Source organism: Rutilus rutilus (assembly GCF_951802725.1).
Source record: "Rutilus rutilus genome assembly, chromosome: 22".
Classification (NCBI taxonomy): Eukaryota; Metazoa; Chordata; class Actinopteri; order Cypriniformes; family Leuciscidae; genus Rutilus; species Rutilus rutilus.
Window position 1 is genome coordinate 21,346,875 of NC_140227.1, and position 19,707 is coordinate 21,366,581.

Consider the following 19,707-nt stretch of genomic DNA (forward strand, 5'->3'; position numbering starts at 1 on the left):
TAGATCAATAAAACTACTAGCAGGTCTGAGGTCAAAATCCACAAGAAATCAAAACCTCATTTACATAATTAATGCAAGTTATTGGCCCTTAATGCGAACAATTAATTGGTGCATAAGCTATCAAAGAAGAGTTTAAATCAAAATCTTGCTCTTGTGAAATTACTTACTTTTCCCACAGATGTCATATAGGCCATACAGGCTACCAGTTAATGCTAACCAAATGCCAAAATTGAGACGGTTTTAACAATCTCGCACTGTATTCTGCTGTCAATTCCTAATTGATAAATCCAAAAAATGAAATGTAATTCCCACCTTTTTTTTCTTCTTTTTTATACACAAGTATGAAGGATAGCAAATGGCACTAAACATTTAAGCATTAACAGAAAAAGTTTTACAAATATTTGACAGCAAAACTTTTGAGATATCTAGAAGTAAAAAAAAAATATTGTTTTTAATAAAACAGGTCTGGAGAAATTATAAAGGAGATGATTTCTAACCTAAGCGTCACTTCCACATCATAATGTACTGCATCGACCAACTCGGAAGCTGCATGGGGCTGCATTTTTATGACTAGGGCTATGCCACCTTGCACAGCAATCAGGATTAAGTGAAGCAATATTTCATCCTGTCAAGCTGAGCATAGCATCATGCACCTCTTCTCCCCAACACACAGCATGGAAGAACCATAAAGAATGGCACCAGGGGAAACATAAACAAGATTTGCTTTCCCTGCTACATAAAGATCTATCCTGTGTAACAGAACAAATTTGCACTCAATATTCTATTCTTCATTTGAATATTGGCAAGACAGACGGTTAGAAGTGTCCTTACAGCTGAATGGGTATTTAAGTCAGGGTTAGCTAGCCTAGAAGAGAACTCTATTTCACTCTAATGGCTTTTTTGATGGTCAAACACGAGATTATTAAAGCCACAATAAAATTTGAATCCTGCTGGAAAGATCGAGCTCTCGATAAGACAGGTTCAATTTCACAAGCCAGGTGATTTAAAGAAAATGTACTGATATCGGACATGGACAAAAAATCTGAATGTGACTACGAGCTAACAGAAATAGGTAATGCAAAAGCCTGGATTAGTCAGGAAGCAATGCGGCCAATGAACAGTGATATGCAAATGATCAAACCTAAATATTGAAAAACATTTGTGAAAAACTAATTTGACAGGTACCTTATCTCTGGATACATTCTAAAGTACGACTGAAGTCAAACTAAAAGCTAAAATCAAGAATACATTGAATTTTTTTTCTTTTTTTATATATCAATTAGGACAATGCATTTTACATTTGTGAAGGTTATTATTCATAATCACAAAACACGGTCAACATTTCATTCCCAAAAATATATCAATGCAGGACAGCAAAGACATACTGCAAGATGGAAATATTGTTTCAAGTTCCTTGCTTAAAAAAAAAACATTTCAAGCATTCAGATCTTGTTTAGATACCTGTCCTCATTGTCCAGGTGGTAAAGTGAAAATGACATGGCAGAGACAGGCTTAGGAGTGAGAGGGATTACGCTGTCCAAAGGCAGAAAACGCATCAGTTCAAAGCTTGCCAGGAGGTAGACCACTAAGAATTAAGTGCAGTTGATGTTCTATTAAAGCAGAGGCCTTATCCATTTTATAAAATGAGAAACGATAAAAACAAAATATTTGTGTAATGCTTGGTTACCAAAGAGTCTGAGTGCTTGTGATGACGTCATGGCAATAACGGCTAATTATACTAATAATGCGACATTAACTAGGTCTTAATAGCAAATTTCTGAGGTTGCCTCAGGGTGTGACGTACATGCGCATAAACATACCAGTGAAAATTAACGGTGTTTTTATAGTTTTCAAGCAGGTGTCATCACATATTGTAAAATCACCTCAAACTTTGAGATACCCATAAAAGGCAAATTAGCCTAAATAAAGTGCTTTTCATAGAAACAAGCAACCTGATTTACCAGATCACTAATATGCAATATGTATGTAATAGGCAATTACATAATTTGGGTTGTAATAATGGCACTTACAACTTTTAATTAATCTCATGCAAGTGCAGAAGACAGTTCGTCATTCCCAGTTGAAGTTTTAGTGTAATTTTAATGGCCAGCAGCCCTGCTGTAGAATCTGTAGATTACAAAAGGAACAGAGAAAAGAAAAGAATAAAACGGCTTATGATTTTGGCTGGTTCAGGTGAAGGTCGAACACCTTTTACATACAGCAAACCGTTCTCTCCTGCTCACTCTGACTGTATCAAACAGCTCAATTCATTTACTGTGTCAAAATAAACAAAAATATCAACAACAAAGTAAAAACAAAAAAGCCTCACAGATTATGAGAGCCTCAGTATGATAAACATTCCCTGTGAAGGATTACATTTACTTAAATATACATATATATACTCTTCTTCAAATAATTTCTCTCAGTAAAAGAGGAGCAGGTCAAAATGGAGTACAGACATGGAGAAAGGATCAGTCCAATCATACTGTATACAGAAGCACATGCATTAGGAGACCGCTGGATCTGAAAACCTTACAGATTAAACATGGTCAATCAGCCTAAAAGAAACTGTTGAATGATTGCCTCTTGCAATATCTTAAAACCAGAAGGTCAACATTTATAAATATTACATAAGTAATATTATGCTTGATTGAGATTTATTTATTTATCATATTCTTCAGTCCATTTGGGGAGGGGGTTAGACATCCAAAGGATTATTTATAAAAGTGCACTGATAAGATACTTCCAATGGGCCAACACAAAAGATGAGCAGGGAGATAACTCCTGGCTCCCCTGAACATTCAGGCTATGATCAAGGTAATCCAATTCAGTTGAAAGAAGTTCCCCTTCCAGTCATTGACTCAAGCAATCCTTTAGAGAACGTGGAGTTCTACCTGGCTAACTTCAATAGAGACTCCTGAAATAAACAGAAAAAAAACATAATGAAATCAAAAACTCACAACTATAAAATATAACTGTAATCACATTATATCAATGATAACAATGAATTTCTGCATTACCTCAGACTGCCCTGGTTCATGGTTTGAAAGGTCTTCAGTCTTCACTTCCAAAGGAGTTGAAGCACTAGCAATCTGTACGCTGCGCGTCACCGGCCCACCTTTTCTCTCCCGCGTCCTTGATGAAAAACGTTCCTCCTTTTTAGACTGGTGTGTTTTCACAACCTCCTTCTTGACAACAACTTGCTTCTTGACAACAACCTCCTTCTTGGCAACAACCTCTTTAGATCCACGTTGCATCTTAGAAGGTGGTCGTGTAAAAGAATCATCAGTAACTGCAGGACTTATGGAAGTCAGTGGCTCATTGCTCTTTTTGCCTTTCTTAGTTTGTGGGGCCGTGTTGTCCATATTCAAGGCTGGCCTCTTTGTACGTACCTGAGGTTCTTTTCCTTTAATTGCTGGTAGAGCTTCATTCTCAATTGGCTCAGAGCTCCGGGCTCTGGTTTTCCCCAAAGGCTTCGCGCTTGATCCAGAACCTGCCTCTTGTTTGACTTCAGACTCAATGGCTCGACTTCGGAGACTCCTGTTTTTGTCTTGAGGCATCAGTGCACCTTTTTTCAATTTCTTGGCAACAGGTCTTTGTGGACAACTGCAAGCGATGTGTTTAGCGAGGCTGGCTGGGTATGTGAACTCTCGATTACAGTATGGACATGCATGGACCTCATGAGTCTCCTCTTCCTTTACCCGGGTTGGGGGTTTCTTTGCAGAGGCAGCAGACTTGTTCTTCTGAGATATGGCTTTCTGGACAAGCTGGTTTTTCTTCTTATTTAGGGCTGATAACTTTGCTTTAGAGGTTATATCTTGGTTGAAGTTGAGCCTTTTTGGTTGACCCATTCTGCGAAAGGCATTCTGCCCAGTAGAGGCTCCAGTGGTGGAAAGACCATTTGGAGACTGTTTCACAACTTGTTTGAGAGGAATGGGATTCTTCTTAGGGGTGTAGCGTCTCTTATCACTAGCATTAGCACAAACTAATATGTGTTTATGTAGCTCTGGCATGTTGTCAAAGCTGTTTCCGCATTTGGTACACCGGATCGCAGTGCTAAATGTTTGGGGGATGTTGTGTGTGGTAAAATTAGTCGCGGAGGCAACCGAGCCATCAGGTGTTCTGTTGTGGTACGGGAAAGGTGGAGGCTTAAAGCTGGGGTAGTGTTGATTAATGCCAAGCCGCACATCTGGACCTTTCGGTTTACCAGCCTCAGATGCCATAATCTTTATTGTAGTGTATAGTTCTTCAGTAGGGTCCTCATGGCCATTTTCCTCTTCTTCCACCTTATTAGTGTCACTGTTACGCTCCTCCGAAGAATCCTCAGCATCAACAGCATCTTTCTCCACATTTGTGTAAGCAGGATCCGTATAGTTCTGAGGTCTGAGCTTCCCGTTTTCAACAGCAGTGTGAGTGCAACTCTGACTTGGATGTAGGTCACTTTGATGTTGCTGGAGATTGCAGAGGAAGGCAAACTCCTTTGAGCAAATGGAGCAAACATAAATTCTTCCCACCCCGTGGAGAGAGGAGCGGTGCTCGAGGAGCGCAGTGGCATTGCCAAATAACTGAACGCAAAACTCGCACTTAAAAGGCCACTCTGATGCATGCTCTATTATATGGCCACTAAGGTCTTTGATGGAGCGAAATGGCTCTTTGCAAACGTTACACACAAAACTCTTGACAAAATTCTCTCGCTCTGGTGTTTCAACCTCATCACAATTTTTGACTGGACTCCCAGGTGAAGGGTCAACTCCATTTGTTTTATCAACCGGCTCCTCTTTTTTCCCTATATCCTCTTCAGCAAAGTTATCGACCTCTGAACTCTTCTGTGGAGAATGCAATTCACTGAGGAAGTTTGGTGAAGATTCTTTAGTAGTTGATTGTACTGTAGAAAGAGAAGGCTCTGATTTGTGTCGACCTTCTGTTTTAATATTGAGGTCTTGGGGGAGAGTTCCTTCACAGGAATGGCTTTGGCTGGTTTCAGAAGCAGTATCCCACTCTAGGTGAGAAGAACCTGCTTGGTCTGCATTTCTTAAAAACTGAGGCTTAGAATCATGGGTTGAGCCCTCAAGTAGTGTTTCTGACTTTGAAGATGAATCTGCTGTACAATGTCTTTTTGCATCCTGAGGCAGTGGAGAAATCACACGGTCTAACTGCTCAGCAGTTTGGTCTGATTCATTAATGGAATTTAATGTATCATGGCATGATTCTGTTAATGCAGATGAATCAGACACTTCCTCTAAACAATCAACTGCTTTTGGGGACATTTTAGGGGACAACACCGGAAAAGGGGAAGGTGATAAGGCGTCTGACATGTGAAAATGCTGCGATGATAGAGGCGGAGGAGATGGGATAGTGGGTAAGACTGGAGGAGGGGGAGTAGATGAAGCTATACTAGAGGAAGATGGAGAGGATGGATTAATAGTCATAGGGGTCAGGGAGGGAGGAGAGGTTGATTCACAAGGAAGGTGCTCTGATCCTGATCCTGATCCAGGACTAGAAGGGACTACACATGTGGCACTCTCAGAAGACGAAAGGGCGTCAGGGCTCCCAAGAGTGGTGGATCCTTCTTCTCCGGGTGAGTTTAGGCCAGCATACTCGTTCATTAACACTTTTTCTAAAATGCTGGTATTAGGTTTTTTCCTCTTCACATGAGGTGGTAGTGTGGCTGAGCATGTCTTTACTTCATGGTCAACAGGACTTTTACGGTTCATACTTAAGTCAAGCACAGCCTCTCCAGATCCTCTGCTTACACTATTGTCTTTTTTACTGAAGGAATTCGAAAGGTCAAGCGGCTGCTGATTGCAAGAATTCCCTCCACTTCTTGAAGGAGACCAGTCTTTTCCTGTCAGACTTTCAGTGTCCCCATGATCACTGCTGGACAAACTCCAAGAATGAGTCATGCAGTGGGTCTCAATCTTTGGCACCTTCAGAGAACATGAAAACCCAGCTGCAGAGCTTATGTTGTCATTTCTTTGTGGTGGGCTACTCTGTGAAGCTGTGGGAGGGGAGGCAGTTCTTCTTTTAAACCTACCTTGGACAGCAGGCAGTGAAGTTACGGAAAGTGGGGTGGTCAATCTATTATCTGTAATTAGACCTATGGCTGTTTTCTGACCGTCCGGGGCCTGTAGTAGTTGTTTAAGTTTCGGAGAGAGATAAACCGTTTTCTCCTTTTGAAAAGCTAACGTTTCGGTTGACTGGGAGAAAATGTTTCCAACCAACAAAGAGGACTGAGAGGAAGGGGAGGACAATGAGGAAGAGGAGGACACTGTTTCAGCCTCCACTTTCACAGCAGGCAGCAGCGGAGGTGTAGCAGTTCGCCTTTTAGAAGTTGTCTGAGACATGCATGAAACTTCTTTCACTGTACAAGTCCGTGTTTCAACTTTAAGAGCATGACTTATTTGTTTGGGACTCAAAATAAGAGCATCAAGGCCAAACAACGCTGCAGTGCTTGAATCAACCTCGATGACCTCACAATTGCTCACTGTGCTTGTAGATGGTATTTTTCCATCAATGTAATGGCTGAGATTTTCAGAAATGTTGTTAGAGATATCAACCATACACTCCTCCCTCTCTCCCTCATCCTCAGTCTCCACACTGGGCACATAAATAGGTGGTGGACTGGCACTTGGTGACTCTTCCTGGAGCAAAACGGGCTGCCCTTGTTCATGGTGCTGGTGTTGGGAGGAGCCGTCCTGCAGGAGTATACCTTTCCGGCGAACACCTTTAGGCATTAGATGCCGCTCATGGATTCTGCGCTGGTGCCTGCGCATGTTGGTGTGTGTGCCAAAAGCCTTGTTACAATACTTGCAAGGATGAAGCTCTTTTGACTCCCCATTCTCATCTAATATAAAAGGCCGGTCAGATTCAATACCAGGCTCTTTTTTCAAATTGTCAGAGGTTAGCTGAGGAGGACCGTTCTGTGTGTTCATAACGACTGCATGGCTTGGAGTGGACACACTGCCAGAAGTAGCAGAATCATTGGGCATTGTAGGACTGTGGAGGAACGCTGTTCCGCTGAGTGACCCAGGCCTATTTAAAGTTTTACTCCCATTCTCATGTCTACGTTCATGTCTGCGCCTGCCTACCTGAGAGCCAAAGGGCTTGGCACAGTACCGGCACTTAAATGTATGAGTTTGAAGGTTTGAAGTAGTGTGAATATGAGTGTGGCGCTCCAGGCCCTGTTTGGTGGAGAAATGACGCTCGCAGTGCTGACAGGGGTATGTTCCTCCCTGGGGGTCATCCTCAAAATCCCCATCTGCCTCCAACTCAGGATTCGCTAAAGAAGATATACACTCTGTATCACACAGTGGACTCTCAGAGCTTTCTTCTGCAGGGTTGCCCGAATTTAATTGCTGGAGAGACTTTTCATCCCCATCAACTGATTCTGCCTCAGAAGGGTGCTGTGGGCACGGATTTAACAGTTGTCCATCAACCTTTACATGTTCCTCATCCAATCCTTCCCTCTGGTTCATCTCTGTTGTGTGAGACTGGACAGGGTTTTCACTTTCTATAGAAGATGACTGGGAAACTGCATTCTGTTCCAACTCGGGAGGTGAAGATGGTCTTTCCTCATCATTAGGCCCTGAATCACAAGAAAAATATATTTAAATAATAAACGGAGCAATTCCAATAGGGTCCTCACACCATCGGTGCTCTGGCCCTAAATACTACCTAACACAGTGTTTGTACCTGCTCAAGCAAATGAAAACTGACTAGTGAATAAGAAAATGATTAATCTAATCTAAACACATAGGCCTAATTCTGTTAGACTATCACTCTGTCAACTATTCCAGTACATTGGTAATTAAATAATTCAAAACAAATTTCATCACAGATTAGTCAGGTCTGTATGCTGTGCACAAAAAACACCACCAGTGATGTTTCTTTAGTGAAGTGAAAAATGCATTTTGTTGGACAAAACACATCTGAAAAATAAAGGAGATAACAGAGCGAGCCGTGCACACCATAAGCTGTCCCAGACATGATAATGTTTTATATTAAGCGTTTTAAACTCACAAGCATTTAGATTAATGCCGCTTTCCATTTCAAGTACTTGGATATACGTGTGTGCTATTTAATGCATTTGAAACATGTATGATTCAGCGCATAACTAACATTTTATTGTTATATCCTAATCTATAAATGTTAGAAATGTATGCAAATCAAACAAGTCTCTGTTAAATTAAAGTGTAATTGTGGACATGTTTTACACAGAAAAATAAAAGAGCAATAATTCAGACTGAAACATTCATTTTGGTGAAATAGTTGTTGGACATTAACTTCAAAATTTTACACGTAATGGTGTTTTGGTCTTTTAATGAGAGCAGTAAATATAAAGGTATAAGATGGAATAGACTATAAATGTAAAAAATGATATATATTTTAATTTGTAATGTAGCATTTATATTGTAAATCTCTTTGCACATAATATATATTACAGCCTACACTCCAATTGTTTTCATAGCATTCAATTTGCACATTGTTTGGAAGACAATTTTGGGCAGGATGTAGAACAACATGCTTTTCATTCAAACATAGAATAATAAATACAATTTGGCGTTTTTGAACCATTTAACCATAGAAATAAATGACACATTATCAAAATAATTGTTAGTTGCAGCCCTACTGTTGACCACAACAAAAAACATTATGATTGAGCTGAGCATACTTGTGAACAGCACAAATCCCTGCCAGAGGCTGATGAAAAGCATAACCTACCTTCCTCTGAGTCCCGCATCACTGTGAATAAGGGTTCAGCGGCACTCGATTTCTTCGGTTCACAGAATCCAGCCAAATCAGCCAGTCTGGCTTTTTCCGACAGCTTCCTCCTTGCTTTAGGGAGAAACAAATCTGTTTTTAGTAAAAAAATAAAAATAAAAAAAGAGACAACCTTTAAGACTTATTAAAGCCAGCAAAAAGCAATTCATAAAAGGTTAAGGTTTCCTTTCATGGCCGTCAAAACCTACAATCATTTAATCCAATGATATTTCATCGAAGTAGCAATGAATAAATATAAACTGAAAACTGTAAACAACCAAGATTTGTAAGAACATCTGGTACATTACCTAGAATAAAGAGCTCCACCTGCAAGATCCAAAACAAGTATGTCACCGCCTTCTTTTCTAAACTAGCAGCTCACCACAAAACCAGACTGACTTCTCAGTAACTGCTGCATTGTGCGTGACATAGGCAAAGAAATGCTTGTTGCTCACACTTTTAATGCCCATAATAAAATCTATACCACAGTAATTGTATGTTAAATGTTAAATTAACTGTTACTGAATTTCAGGCGATTGTAGAAAATTAAAGTTTAAGGGATAGTTCACCCAAAAATGAAAATTCTCTCATCATTTACTCACTCACATGTTGTGCCTAACCTGTATGACTGACTTTATTGTGTGGAACACAAAAGAAGATATTCTGAAGAACATTGACTTTTATCGTATGGACAAAAAAGAAAACAAAACAGTGAGACATCCTTAAAAAAAAAAACTCCTTTGTGTTTCATAGAAGAAAATAAGTCGTACAGGCTTGGAGTGACATGATGTGAGTAAATGACAGACTTTTTTATTTTTGGGTGAACTTTCCCTTTGAAGAAGTATAAATGCTGCATAATTACATGCAAACATTTTAATATATATTTACACAATGGATCACAGATAGTGTCACAGCCAAGCAAAGAAACCAGCCATCAGCTGCTGTCCTTGTGACAAGGTCAACTGGGAACATCTTATACAAAACCCAATTCATAAAACAGACACACGCTGCTAACAACTTGGTCATCTGACCATCCTTGTCAAATAGTCATTCCCACATTTCCGCATCCAACTCTGTCCTTAAATACTAGTCCATTACTATTTCATGTACATAATCATGAACATTTTCAAACAAAATTCACCACTACATATTTTAATGCACTAAACATGGTGATTACAATTGTCCTTAATGTACGCATGTATTTTTACAATATTCATTTGACCCTGGTTTTTGTCAGATAAAGGATTGATGCACATATATAGTTACAATGTGTTTTGACTTGTTGTTAACATCAAAAGGTTCACCGTCAAAATGTCTATAAATTGTTTAGGCTAAAACTTACAATGACTTTCTAACATACAAAATTAAATTTAAACAAACAGATAAAACATTAGGCCTATATCCTTCTCAATTCCTAACAATTTTCCCTAACAGGAAACTTTTGGATATCATTAAGAGGTCAAATATTTCAAGAACTCCTTTACTTACGTCCAACCTTTCTTTTAAAAACATTACTAGCTAAATTGAACCATCATGCATTTAGCTGCACTTGTCATTGAAAAGGGGAAAGTCAAACGACCATTTAACCTACTCAATGAAATGAAAAGACCAGCAAATGCTCTTTTCCTTTTCTTTTAGGTCGGGCATCTGTCCTTTTCTGTCATTAAAACAGTCTATAAAGACAGTTCAGACCAAATATATACAATTAAAGTCAAATATATATTTGAGGGATATTTTATAGAAAAAATAATTCCAAAAGAAAAGTTGTTTAAAATACATACAAGCTTAGAGCATCAAACTTAATGCAGTGAGGTGTGACAAATGATTAAGAAATGAGCTATGGACGAACAAACAAATGAAACTCTCATACTTTTAGAGGTGAAACTTTGTGTTTATGTTAGGTCTCATTCAAAATGCTTTGCGAGGAGGGTCTCGAAGGTCATCTCTGAGAGACATGGGCTGTGTCTCCAAACCTTGTGAGCTGTCTATCTAGATGACATGTGTTTGGGCATCACAGGCGGGTTTAAAATCTTTCAAACGTCCTGAATCGGACGCTCGGCCGTGCCCGTGATGCTCAAAATGCTCTCTAGGCGAGAAGTTCATTAGATTTAGAGGCACTGAAATAAGGTCCGAGTCTGCAAGGCGGCTAACTGACTCGTTCATCAACATGAGGAAGAGTACGTTATATTCATCGCACTTTGTCTCTGTCCCGGTGTGTTTTTCTTTTTAACAAAGCTGTTTAAAACAGAACGTCATCTACAATTCCGGTTTCTAAATAATCTTCCTATGAAATGGGAGAATAGCCAGGTGGCTAACATGCTAGCTCCAGCTAACGACTGCGAATACTTCCGAATAGAATAAACATATGTTCTCGGACACTAATTAGACACTAATTTTTATCGGGGGGAAAACTGCAGGTAGTAGCAGTAAGAGGTGGTGTTTTCATTTTACCTCGCTTTGCTCTAGGTGAACTCTTCTTGCTCAGGTTGCTAGTCCTTTCTTCCTCTAATGCAGCTGCTATCTCAGGATTGTCTTCCCCATTGTACCACACTAGAAGTTCTTCGTCGGGTCCGATTGGCTGACGGGGAGTAGACGGACCAATCAGAGTCGAGGTTTTTGGTATGCCATAGGATGAAATACTATCTAGGCCTTGACGCTCTGTCAGGCATTTAGAAACAGACCCCAATAACAAACTAGAGTGCCGTATGAGAAAGCTCATATTATAACATTTTAATTGACGTTAAAGATGCTTTGTTCATCTGTCAACTACATTAAGTGTAGAAGATGCTTTTAAAAAGAAAAACAAAGGAATTTCAATTTCTGCTAAATTTATAAAATATTTACATATAACAAAAGTTTAATGTGCATAAATTTAAGAAGGAGCACAGCAATAATAATTATAATCATTCTATATTTGTCCCAGATTACTACTTTTCAAATATCCATGCCACATTATGAAATCAAAATTGGAGTTTTGTTTTATTTATAGTCCATGTCTATTATCATTGAGTGCATCTATATACTAGTGTAGGGGTTTTCAAACTGTCCTGGGACATGCTTTCAATGTACATGCTTTCAAGAACAGTTTGTATTTGTGTTGAAAGAGAAACTACATGGTTTCTCTTTGTTGCCGTTTCTTTTTGCTTGCTCAGTGTGAGTTTTTTTTGCAACATTCTCATTCATATTTTACAATATTGAATTACTGTGAAAAGAACCACATAAGTAATGCAACTGAATATGGTTCTCTTTGCGTTATACATCTAACATTAATAGTGGTATAAAAACTATGTCATTAAGTTAATACTAGCGAATTAAGAAATGCTTTTACATTTTGTTTACATTTACAACATATTGTCTTATACATGAAAATACTACTGTTCAAGTTTGGCCAGTAAGATTTATTTAACCGAAAATACAGTAAAAACAGTAGTTTGCAGTTTTAAAAAACCCAACTGTTATCTATTTTAATTTATTTTAAAATATTATGGCAAAGCTGAATTTTGAGCATCATTACTCCAGTCTTCAGTGTCACATGATCCATCAGAAATGATTCTAATATGTTGATTTGCTGCTCAAGAAAGATTTTATTATTAAGACTTATGAAAACACTTTATTAATAAGACTTATCATCAAAGTTGAAAACAGTCGTGCAGCTTAATATTTTTGTGAAAACCATGACACCTTTTTTCAGGATTCTTTGACGAATACAAATGTTTAAAAGAACAGCATTGAAACACAAATCTTTTGTAATGTAAAAGTCTTTACTGTCACCTTTTTACTGTCAATTTAATGCATCCTGAATAAAGGTGTTCATTTCTTGTTACAAAAGATTCATATTGACCCCAAACTTTGGAATGGTATTATAGCTGCGAATAATTTAAGCAGAGTGTCTCTTGCGAGGGAATCATATTTTGGGGATCTTTAGTATAAAAAAAAAGTTTGAAAACCCCTTTACTAGTGTACTACACCGCTATATGCATCTTCTCCAGGCTTAATCTTTTTACAATCATAAAATGTTAATTGGTGGAAATCAACATGGTGAAAATCAAACCAGTTCATCAGCTCTTACCCTTAACACTTTGTAGTAAATAGCTCGGTTGATTTCCAGTGGAAAGAGGTTTTGCTCTTGAGAAGAGCGTGCCCAGTTCACATACCGCAACCAGTTTCCTTTCATTGGATCTGTGGCATCTACACACATCCACCCCCAGGCTGGAAAATATACCTAATGATAGTGGAACAATATGTATTTAATTAAGAACCACCACTTAAACCTACACTACCACTCAAAAGTTTGGGGTCAGTACTTTTTTTTTTTTCAGCAAAGATGCATTAAATTGATCAAAATTGTGTCAGTAAAGACATTTATAATGTAACAAAAGATTCATATTTTAAATAAATGCTGTTCTTTTTAACTTTATATTTATCTATTCATCATAAAAAGATTATTAGAGTTTCCACAAAAATATTAAGCAGCACAACTGTTTTTAACATTGATAAGAAGAAAAGTTTCTTGAGCACTAAATCAGCATATTAAAATGATTTCTGAAGGATCATGTGACACTGAAGACTGGCAAACTTCTGTTTTTACTGTATTTTTTATCAAATAAATGCAGCCTTGGTGAGCATAAGAAACCTCTTTCAAAAACATAAAAAATCTTACTGACCCCAAACTTTTGAATGATACTTTATATTGGTCCAAATATGTTTTGTGTTGATCAGTGTATTCAGACTGCAGACTTTCTCAATGGGATACCTAATACATACCTCCCACATGTAAACATTGCTTGTCACTTGAGATCTCTTCTTCCGTTCTCCTACAAATGGTCCAAACCTTTTGCCTTTAGGTATTAATCTAGATGCCCATACACCTGCAGAGAGACATGGACAGCATGTCACGAGAAATCCAATGTGAGCAAACACTGGGAATTTTATTTCCTTCGCCTTTCGAACTTATTTGATGGATTTTTCAGCATGAATCCTCATTCAGAATGAGCAACTTTAAGATCTCCAGAGACTCTCTCACAGAGCCATTTTCTGGAACATTCGATATTAAACATTTATCTGTATATTTCTAGGGCAGCATCACAGCGTACTGCGCATTTCAAACGTAGAACAAAACAAGACTGCAGTTACGTTGTTTGCAACTCAATTGTTTAACATTCTCAATTCCTTTGGTTCAAAATGCTGACTAAACCATAAGGCAACTGTCAAAAGTGATGGTTGTAGAGCAAAACAGGCAAACTTTGTAAATATTTCAAAGTGTTTCAAAGTCAAATATTTGGGACATCTCATAGTCTTTCAGCAAGCAGAGTTAAAATAAAATACTGCAATAATGAACATGATTTCTCATCAACAGCATCATTTACAAGTACTCAGCCACGCTGTTACTCACCAATGCGATTTGGGTTAACAGCTGACGGTCTCAGCTTCATGCTGTTTGGCAGCCCTTTCCACACATGGGCTGGGATGTCATCCAAGGTTTCATATGCTCCTTGAGGCAAAGCCATTACAGCCTAAAAAAAAAAAAAAAAAAAAAAAGGGGTGGGGGGGGGTGGGGGGGGGGGGGGGGGGTTATTAAATTTTACAATATGTTCCTTATCTGCATATCACCATAACCAATACTCATGGTACTTGCTTTTAAAGCAAAAGTATGAATTTTCTGAGAGGAAAAGCATTTATACAACATCAGAAAAAAATTGTTTCGCCATACCTGCGGCAAGGATTTAACGCTCGATTGAATTTGAGACTCCTAAGACTTTTCTTATTTCATGGATTCTGTAAAACAGAAAATAGAAGCGGTTATTTTAACCATGTAGAACAAAATAATCCTCAATGTTTATGAAGCAGGATGGGACTTGTTTTGGAGCAATCCCAAAGCTGAAAGCATGAATATACATGCTTTAAAAACCGCACTAAACTCAAAAGTCTCTGATATTTGCTTTTCTTTAGGGTCGTTGTGATTTCTTTTCTTTTGGAAATACATTTTTCAGCAAGGATGCATTAAATTGATCAGAACTGACAGTAAAGAATTTCAAATAAATGCTGTAATTTCAAACATTCTATTTATCAAAGAATCAGCTTTAGATTTGACATTACAGGAATAAATGACATTTTAAAATGTATTAAAATAGAAAACGGTTTATTTTAAATTGCAGTTTTGTATTTTTAAGCAAATAACTGCAGCCTTGTTTAGAAAACAAGAACATAAGAAATGAATGAAAGTGTATATAATTAATATGTACAGCATAATTAATACGCAAAATAGTTCCACAAATAATCAAGCTGCTCTTCTAACATCTGAGATCATCTCTCAAGTGAGTCACCCTCAAGGTGTATTTCACACCAAATGGTGATGATCTACCAGGTGTGGTTAGACTTTAAACATTGTCTATTACCAGGGGCCACGCCAGCATTACACTGTGTGTAATTAACCCAGCCTCACCTGAGAGACAAAAAAAACAAAAACATTATTCAGTCAGGCATAGTTTCAGACAAATGATGATCCCTTTTTTTGTGGGTCTGCAGAGGATTCTTCTCGTAGCATAAGAACAGGGCAATAACGAGAGCTGACAGGACGGTAAGTAGAACACTGTCATCAGGTTTGGATGACAGCTACAGAGAATAAGGGGAAATTGAGAAAACATCATGACACACAAGGGGCCTCTCTGATGCGACGCTGTTACATAAGTGTGGAGGTCGGAGACAGATTCTCGGCTTCCGCTGCCTTTTACTTTCACATGGGTGGGAGCATGAATACACACCAGAAAGTGTGATAAAACAAGCCGCTGGAATCAAATTGAAACACCCGATTCAAACTCCCCCCTCTAATTTGACAAGATGGATGCTTGCAGAAATAATTCATGACATCATTACACTCAAATCTCAGTATAGTGAATAAAAATAGACGAGATTTCTAATTTGCAGAAGCCTACGTGTGGTCACACAGCCACAGAAAGATCCTTTCTCCTGGTCAGTAATAGTCTTTGTGCTCAAGTATACTGCAGTCATTAAGGATTCATTCTTCTGTCTGTCAGCAAAAAATTATTAGTCTGCAGCAGTGACCTCCTCTGAAGTCAGTCTCATAAATGTGTGGAATAACTTTAATAACTACCAACTTTATATTCCTTTTGGCACCAGTATTTTATTCCTCGATTAAAGCCTTAAAAAGGTGCACTCGATCATTCTAAAGTTAAAGCGATACTCCACTTTTTTTGGAAATAGGCTCATTTTACAACTCCCCCAGAGTTAAACCGTTCAGTTTTACCGTTTTCGAATCCATTCAGCTGAACTCCGGGTCTGGCGGTACCACTTTTAGCATAGCTTAGCATAGATCATTGAATCGGACAAGACCATTAGCATCTCTCTCAAAAAAATGACCAAAGAGTTTCGATATTTTTCCTATTTAAAACTTGACTCTTCTGTAGTTACATCGTGTACTAAGACCGACGGAAAATGAAAAGTTGCGATTTTCTAGGCTGATATGGCTAGGAACTATACTCTCATTCCTGCGTAATAATCAAGAAACTTTGCTGCCGTACCATGAGTCCAGCAGGCGTAATGATATGACGCAGCGCCTGGAAATAGGTCTAATAGGTTAGACAAACTTAGTCCCGGTCACGTTGGAAGTTACTGAGCTGGGGACTATTTTCAGGCGCTGCGTCATATCATTACGCCTGCTGGACTCATGGTACTGCAGCAAAGTTTCTTGATTATTACGCAGGAATGAGAGTATAGTTCCTAGCCATATCAGCCTAGAAAATCGCAACTTTTCATTTTCCGTCGGTCTTAGTACACGATGTAACTACAGAAGTTTTAAATAGGAAAAATATCAAAACTCTTTGGTCATTTTTTTGAGAGAGATGCTAATGGTCTTGTCCGATTCAATGATCTATGCTAAGCTATGCTAAAAGTGGTACCGCCAGACCTGGAGATCGGCTGAATGGATTCGAAAACGGTAAAACTCAACTGTTTAACTCTGAGGGAGCTGTAAAATGAGCCTATTTACAAAAAAAGTGGAGTATCGCTTTAAGCTCATAAGCTGGTTCTTTTCTGTCCCAATATTACCAGTGGTTTTGAACACTATACTGACACCTATTGGTCTGGATGCATGAGGTTTGTTTAACTGCTGCCGCTTACACCAAAGCTGTTTTGTTCCTTTTAATTTATATTTTTATACAACACATACCCATATACATGTACACTAGCTGCATCCACAGCATGTCGTAATTACAAGATGACAACCTGTGACGTTCTACTCAGAACTGTTCACGTGACGTCCACAAGACTCAGAATTCTGGATTTCTATGGCAACACTATCAATGCACAAGCGAATCTGCAGCAGTCACGTGGTACAAGTCGGAGCTCTGAGAAAATTCAGGGTTTACAAGTTGTAATTATGAGGACGTGAAAGCTTTTTACAAGTCGGAATCTTGTAATTAATGCAATTCCAACATGGTGTGAACGCACCTACTCATCTATACAATGGACATGTACTGGATTTAATCTCAAAGTTTTTGTCTATGTAGTTATTTTGTGCTGGAACACATTGTATATTGAGTTGGCTGAGTTTGTTTAGTAGGCTACCTTTACATTTATGCTTTTGCATTGAGTGTGTGTATGTGTGTGTGTGTGTAATTTAAAAGAAGTCTCTTCTGCTTACCAAGGATGAAATGAATCAAGAAACATTTATTATTATTATCAATGTTGAAAACAGTTGTGACCAATTTCAGGATTATTTGATGAATAGAAAGTTCAAAAGAACAGCATTATCTGAAATAGAAAGCTTTTGTAACATTATCACATTCAAAAGTTTGGGGTCAGTAAGAGTTTTTTTTAGTTTTTTAAAAGAAATTAATAATTTTATTCAGCAAGGATGCATTCAATTGAAAGTCTAGACATTTATTATGTTGCAAAAGCTTTCTATTTCAGATAAATGCTGTTCTTTTGAACTTTCTATTCATCAAAGAATCCTGAAAAGAAATTGTACACAACTGCTTTCAACATTGATAATAATAATAAATGTTTCTTGAGCAGCAAATCGGCATATTAGAATGATTTCTGAAGGATCATGTGACGCTGAAAACTCAGCTTTGATCACAGGAATAAATTACATTTTAAAATATATTCAAATAGAAAACAGTTATTTTAAATTGTACAAATATTTCACAAAAATTACTGTTTTTGCTGTATTTTGGATCAAATAAATGAAGCCTTGGTGATCAGAAGAGACTTATTTTAAAACATTAAAAAATCTTACCGTTCTAATAATTTTGGCCACCACTGTATATACTGTATATACAGTTAAAATGTAATGATATTTCTCAAAAGTGTTGTTAATTTTCACAACTTTTTTGATTAGCAAAAATTGCTGAGTGCATCTTGAAGTTCACCCCAGTATTACCAATGAATTGCATCTGTACACCTCCACTGTCTTTACTGTTTATTGTATTTTAACTGATTTTCTCGAAACTACATGCAAGAATACGAAAAAGATTGCGAGGAATGAGCGTGAATAAAACCAGGAGATGAATGAGATGCATTTCATTGTGGTGTCATCTTTGTTAATAACAGACGGTGGCGGTGGGACAAAGAAAGAAGGCGTTTCAGCATCCAAAGCAGAAGATGGTTTAACCAACAGCGAAAAAGTTTCCAAATTCTTAAAAGAAACACCAGCAAAAACTTACACGATATTTATAGGTGGATTTTGATGCACAGACACACAATACTTAAATTCGCACAACATGATTATAATAAACTTAAATAAAATAAATCGCAAAACAACTGCGGGTTGTACGCAAAACAGACTGAAAGTGTATCCTCGTGCTTAAAATATTGTCATGCAAGCCAGATGATGTTAAATCGTGAATCGTGCAAAGCTGTTCAGGTTGTGTATCCCGACTCTCAGGCAAACAAACACACATCGCGCTTTAAAACTCTTCTAATGGTCACATTTTCGTTTGAGGAATCTTCCATGAGAGAAAAAGTTCTCTTAAATGTTACAACAGAGCGCTAGAGTTGCTTTGTGGACTGGCAGGACAAACAGATTTCATTGTTATCATCAATCCGAGCACTCAGAAGTGCACAAACCCGATGCAACTCACTCCGAGCAAGGTGTCCTCCTGCTTTCCCAGACGTTCAGTGCAGCGTTGCAAAGGCTTGATTGAAATAAAAACGTGAGCATGGTGTTCTTGAACACTTACCTGTTGTTTTTTTTTACCGGCACTGTGTAGTTTTTGGTCTACCTGCTTTCCAATGTGCTGAAAATGGCGGATGGAGACTAGAGCTTATAGAGCTTCCCAATGTAACTGGTCGGTCGGGTCGCAGAATTGGGAGAGGCACACACACAACCATCACGGTGGGCCATTGGTGAAAGTAAAGCTGGCGAAACCTGGACCATCACAAATCAGCTTCTTCAGTATTCGAAATGTGCCTGGATAGTATAACTGATGCGTTTCATTTTACACTTTGCATAGTTTTTTTCTCCAGTGAATATTTCTCAAGGTTTGTTTATTTTGTGTCAGTTTCTGTGTAAAGTCTCAGCTACAACAAAAGCTACTGAATAATTTTACATTTATTCCCCGAGAAAAAAAAAAGAGAGACATTTTTAAAACAACATTACATGACCCAATTGTTTTGGCCTACAATTAATAAATAATTGTAAATAATGACAACGTATGAAACGTGTGACAATTTGACCAATATTTATCAGGGGGGGAAAAAGAGCAGAGAGTTTATTATAAATCTATTAGTTATATGTTTTTTTTTTTTTTCTTAATCTATGCCATTGTGTGCCATTTTATTGTGTTCACTTATTTATCAACTATAACAACTATAGCAAAAAATGTCATTTTAATTTTAAGGGTCTTAAGTACGAGTTGGGAAAATCACATATTTGGACAAATTTAAAGATTAACACTAATTTTGACCAAAAAAAAAAACACACGTAAA

General features: G+C 37.9%; 1 protein-coding gene across 2 annotated transcripts; it reads right to left on the minus strand.

Annotated features, from left to right (window-relative positions):
- Positions 1–1,269: 1,269 nt before the first annotated feature.
- prdm2b (PR domain containing 2, with ZNF domain b) lies at positions 1,270–19,080 on the minus strand. 2 transcript variants are annotated; one of them, XM_084395786.1, is made up of 9 exons: positions 18,960–19,080; positions 14,471–14,535; positions 14,153–14,273; positions 13,525–13,628; positions 12,830–12,982; positions 11,212–11,338; positions 8,722–8,835; positions 3,021–7,585; positions 1,270–2,917 (listed from the first exon to the last, which is right to left on the minus strand). In XM_084395786.1, exons 3-9 carry the CDS (start codon positions 14,265–14,267, stop codon positions 2,891–2,893), a joined length of 5,205 nt encoding a protein of 1,734 aa, XP_084251912.1. In that variant the 5' UTR covers positions 14,268–14,273; positions 14,471–14,535; positions 18,960–19,080; the 3' UTR covers positions 1,270–2,890. The 2 variants fall into 2 exon arrangements, with proteins under 2 accessions (XP_084251912.1, XP_084251913.1); XM_084395787.1 differs by lacking the exon at positions 12,830–12,982 and having other exon boundaries at positions 18,960–19,079.
- Between the last annotated feature and the right edge of the window lie 627 nt (positions 19,081–19,707).

Excerpts from the sequence above, each read along its gene's own strand:
- prdm2b (XM_084395786.1), bottom strand. The coding sequence starts at position 14,267 with ATGGCTTTGCCTCAAGGAGCATATGAAACCTTGGATGACATCCCAGCC. Across the intron at positions 8,836-11,211 it reads TTCACCTAGAGCAAAGCGAG|CAAGGAGGAAGCTGTCGGAA; the intron begins GTAAAATGAAAA and ends TTCTCCCTAAAG. Across the intron at positions 7,586-8,721 it reads GATGCGGGACTCAGAGGAAG|GGCCTAATGATGAGGAAAGA; the intron begins GTAGGTTATGCT and ends CTTGTGATTCAG.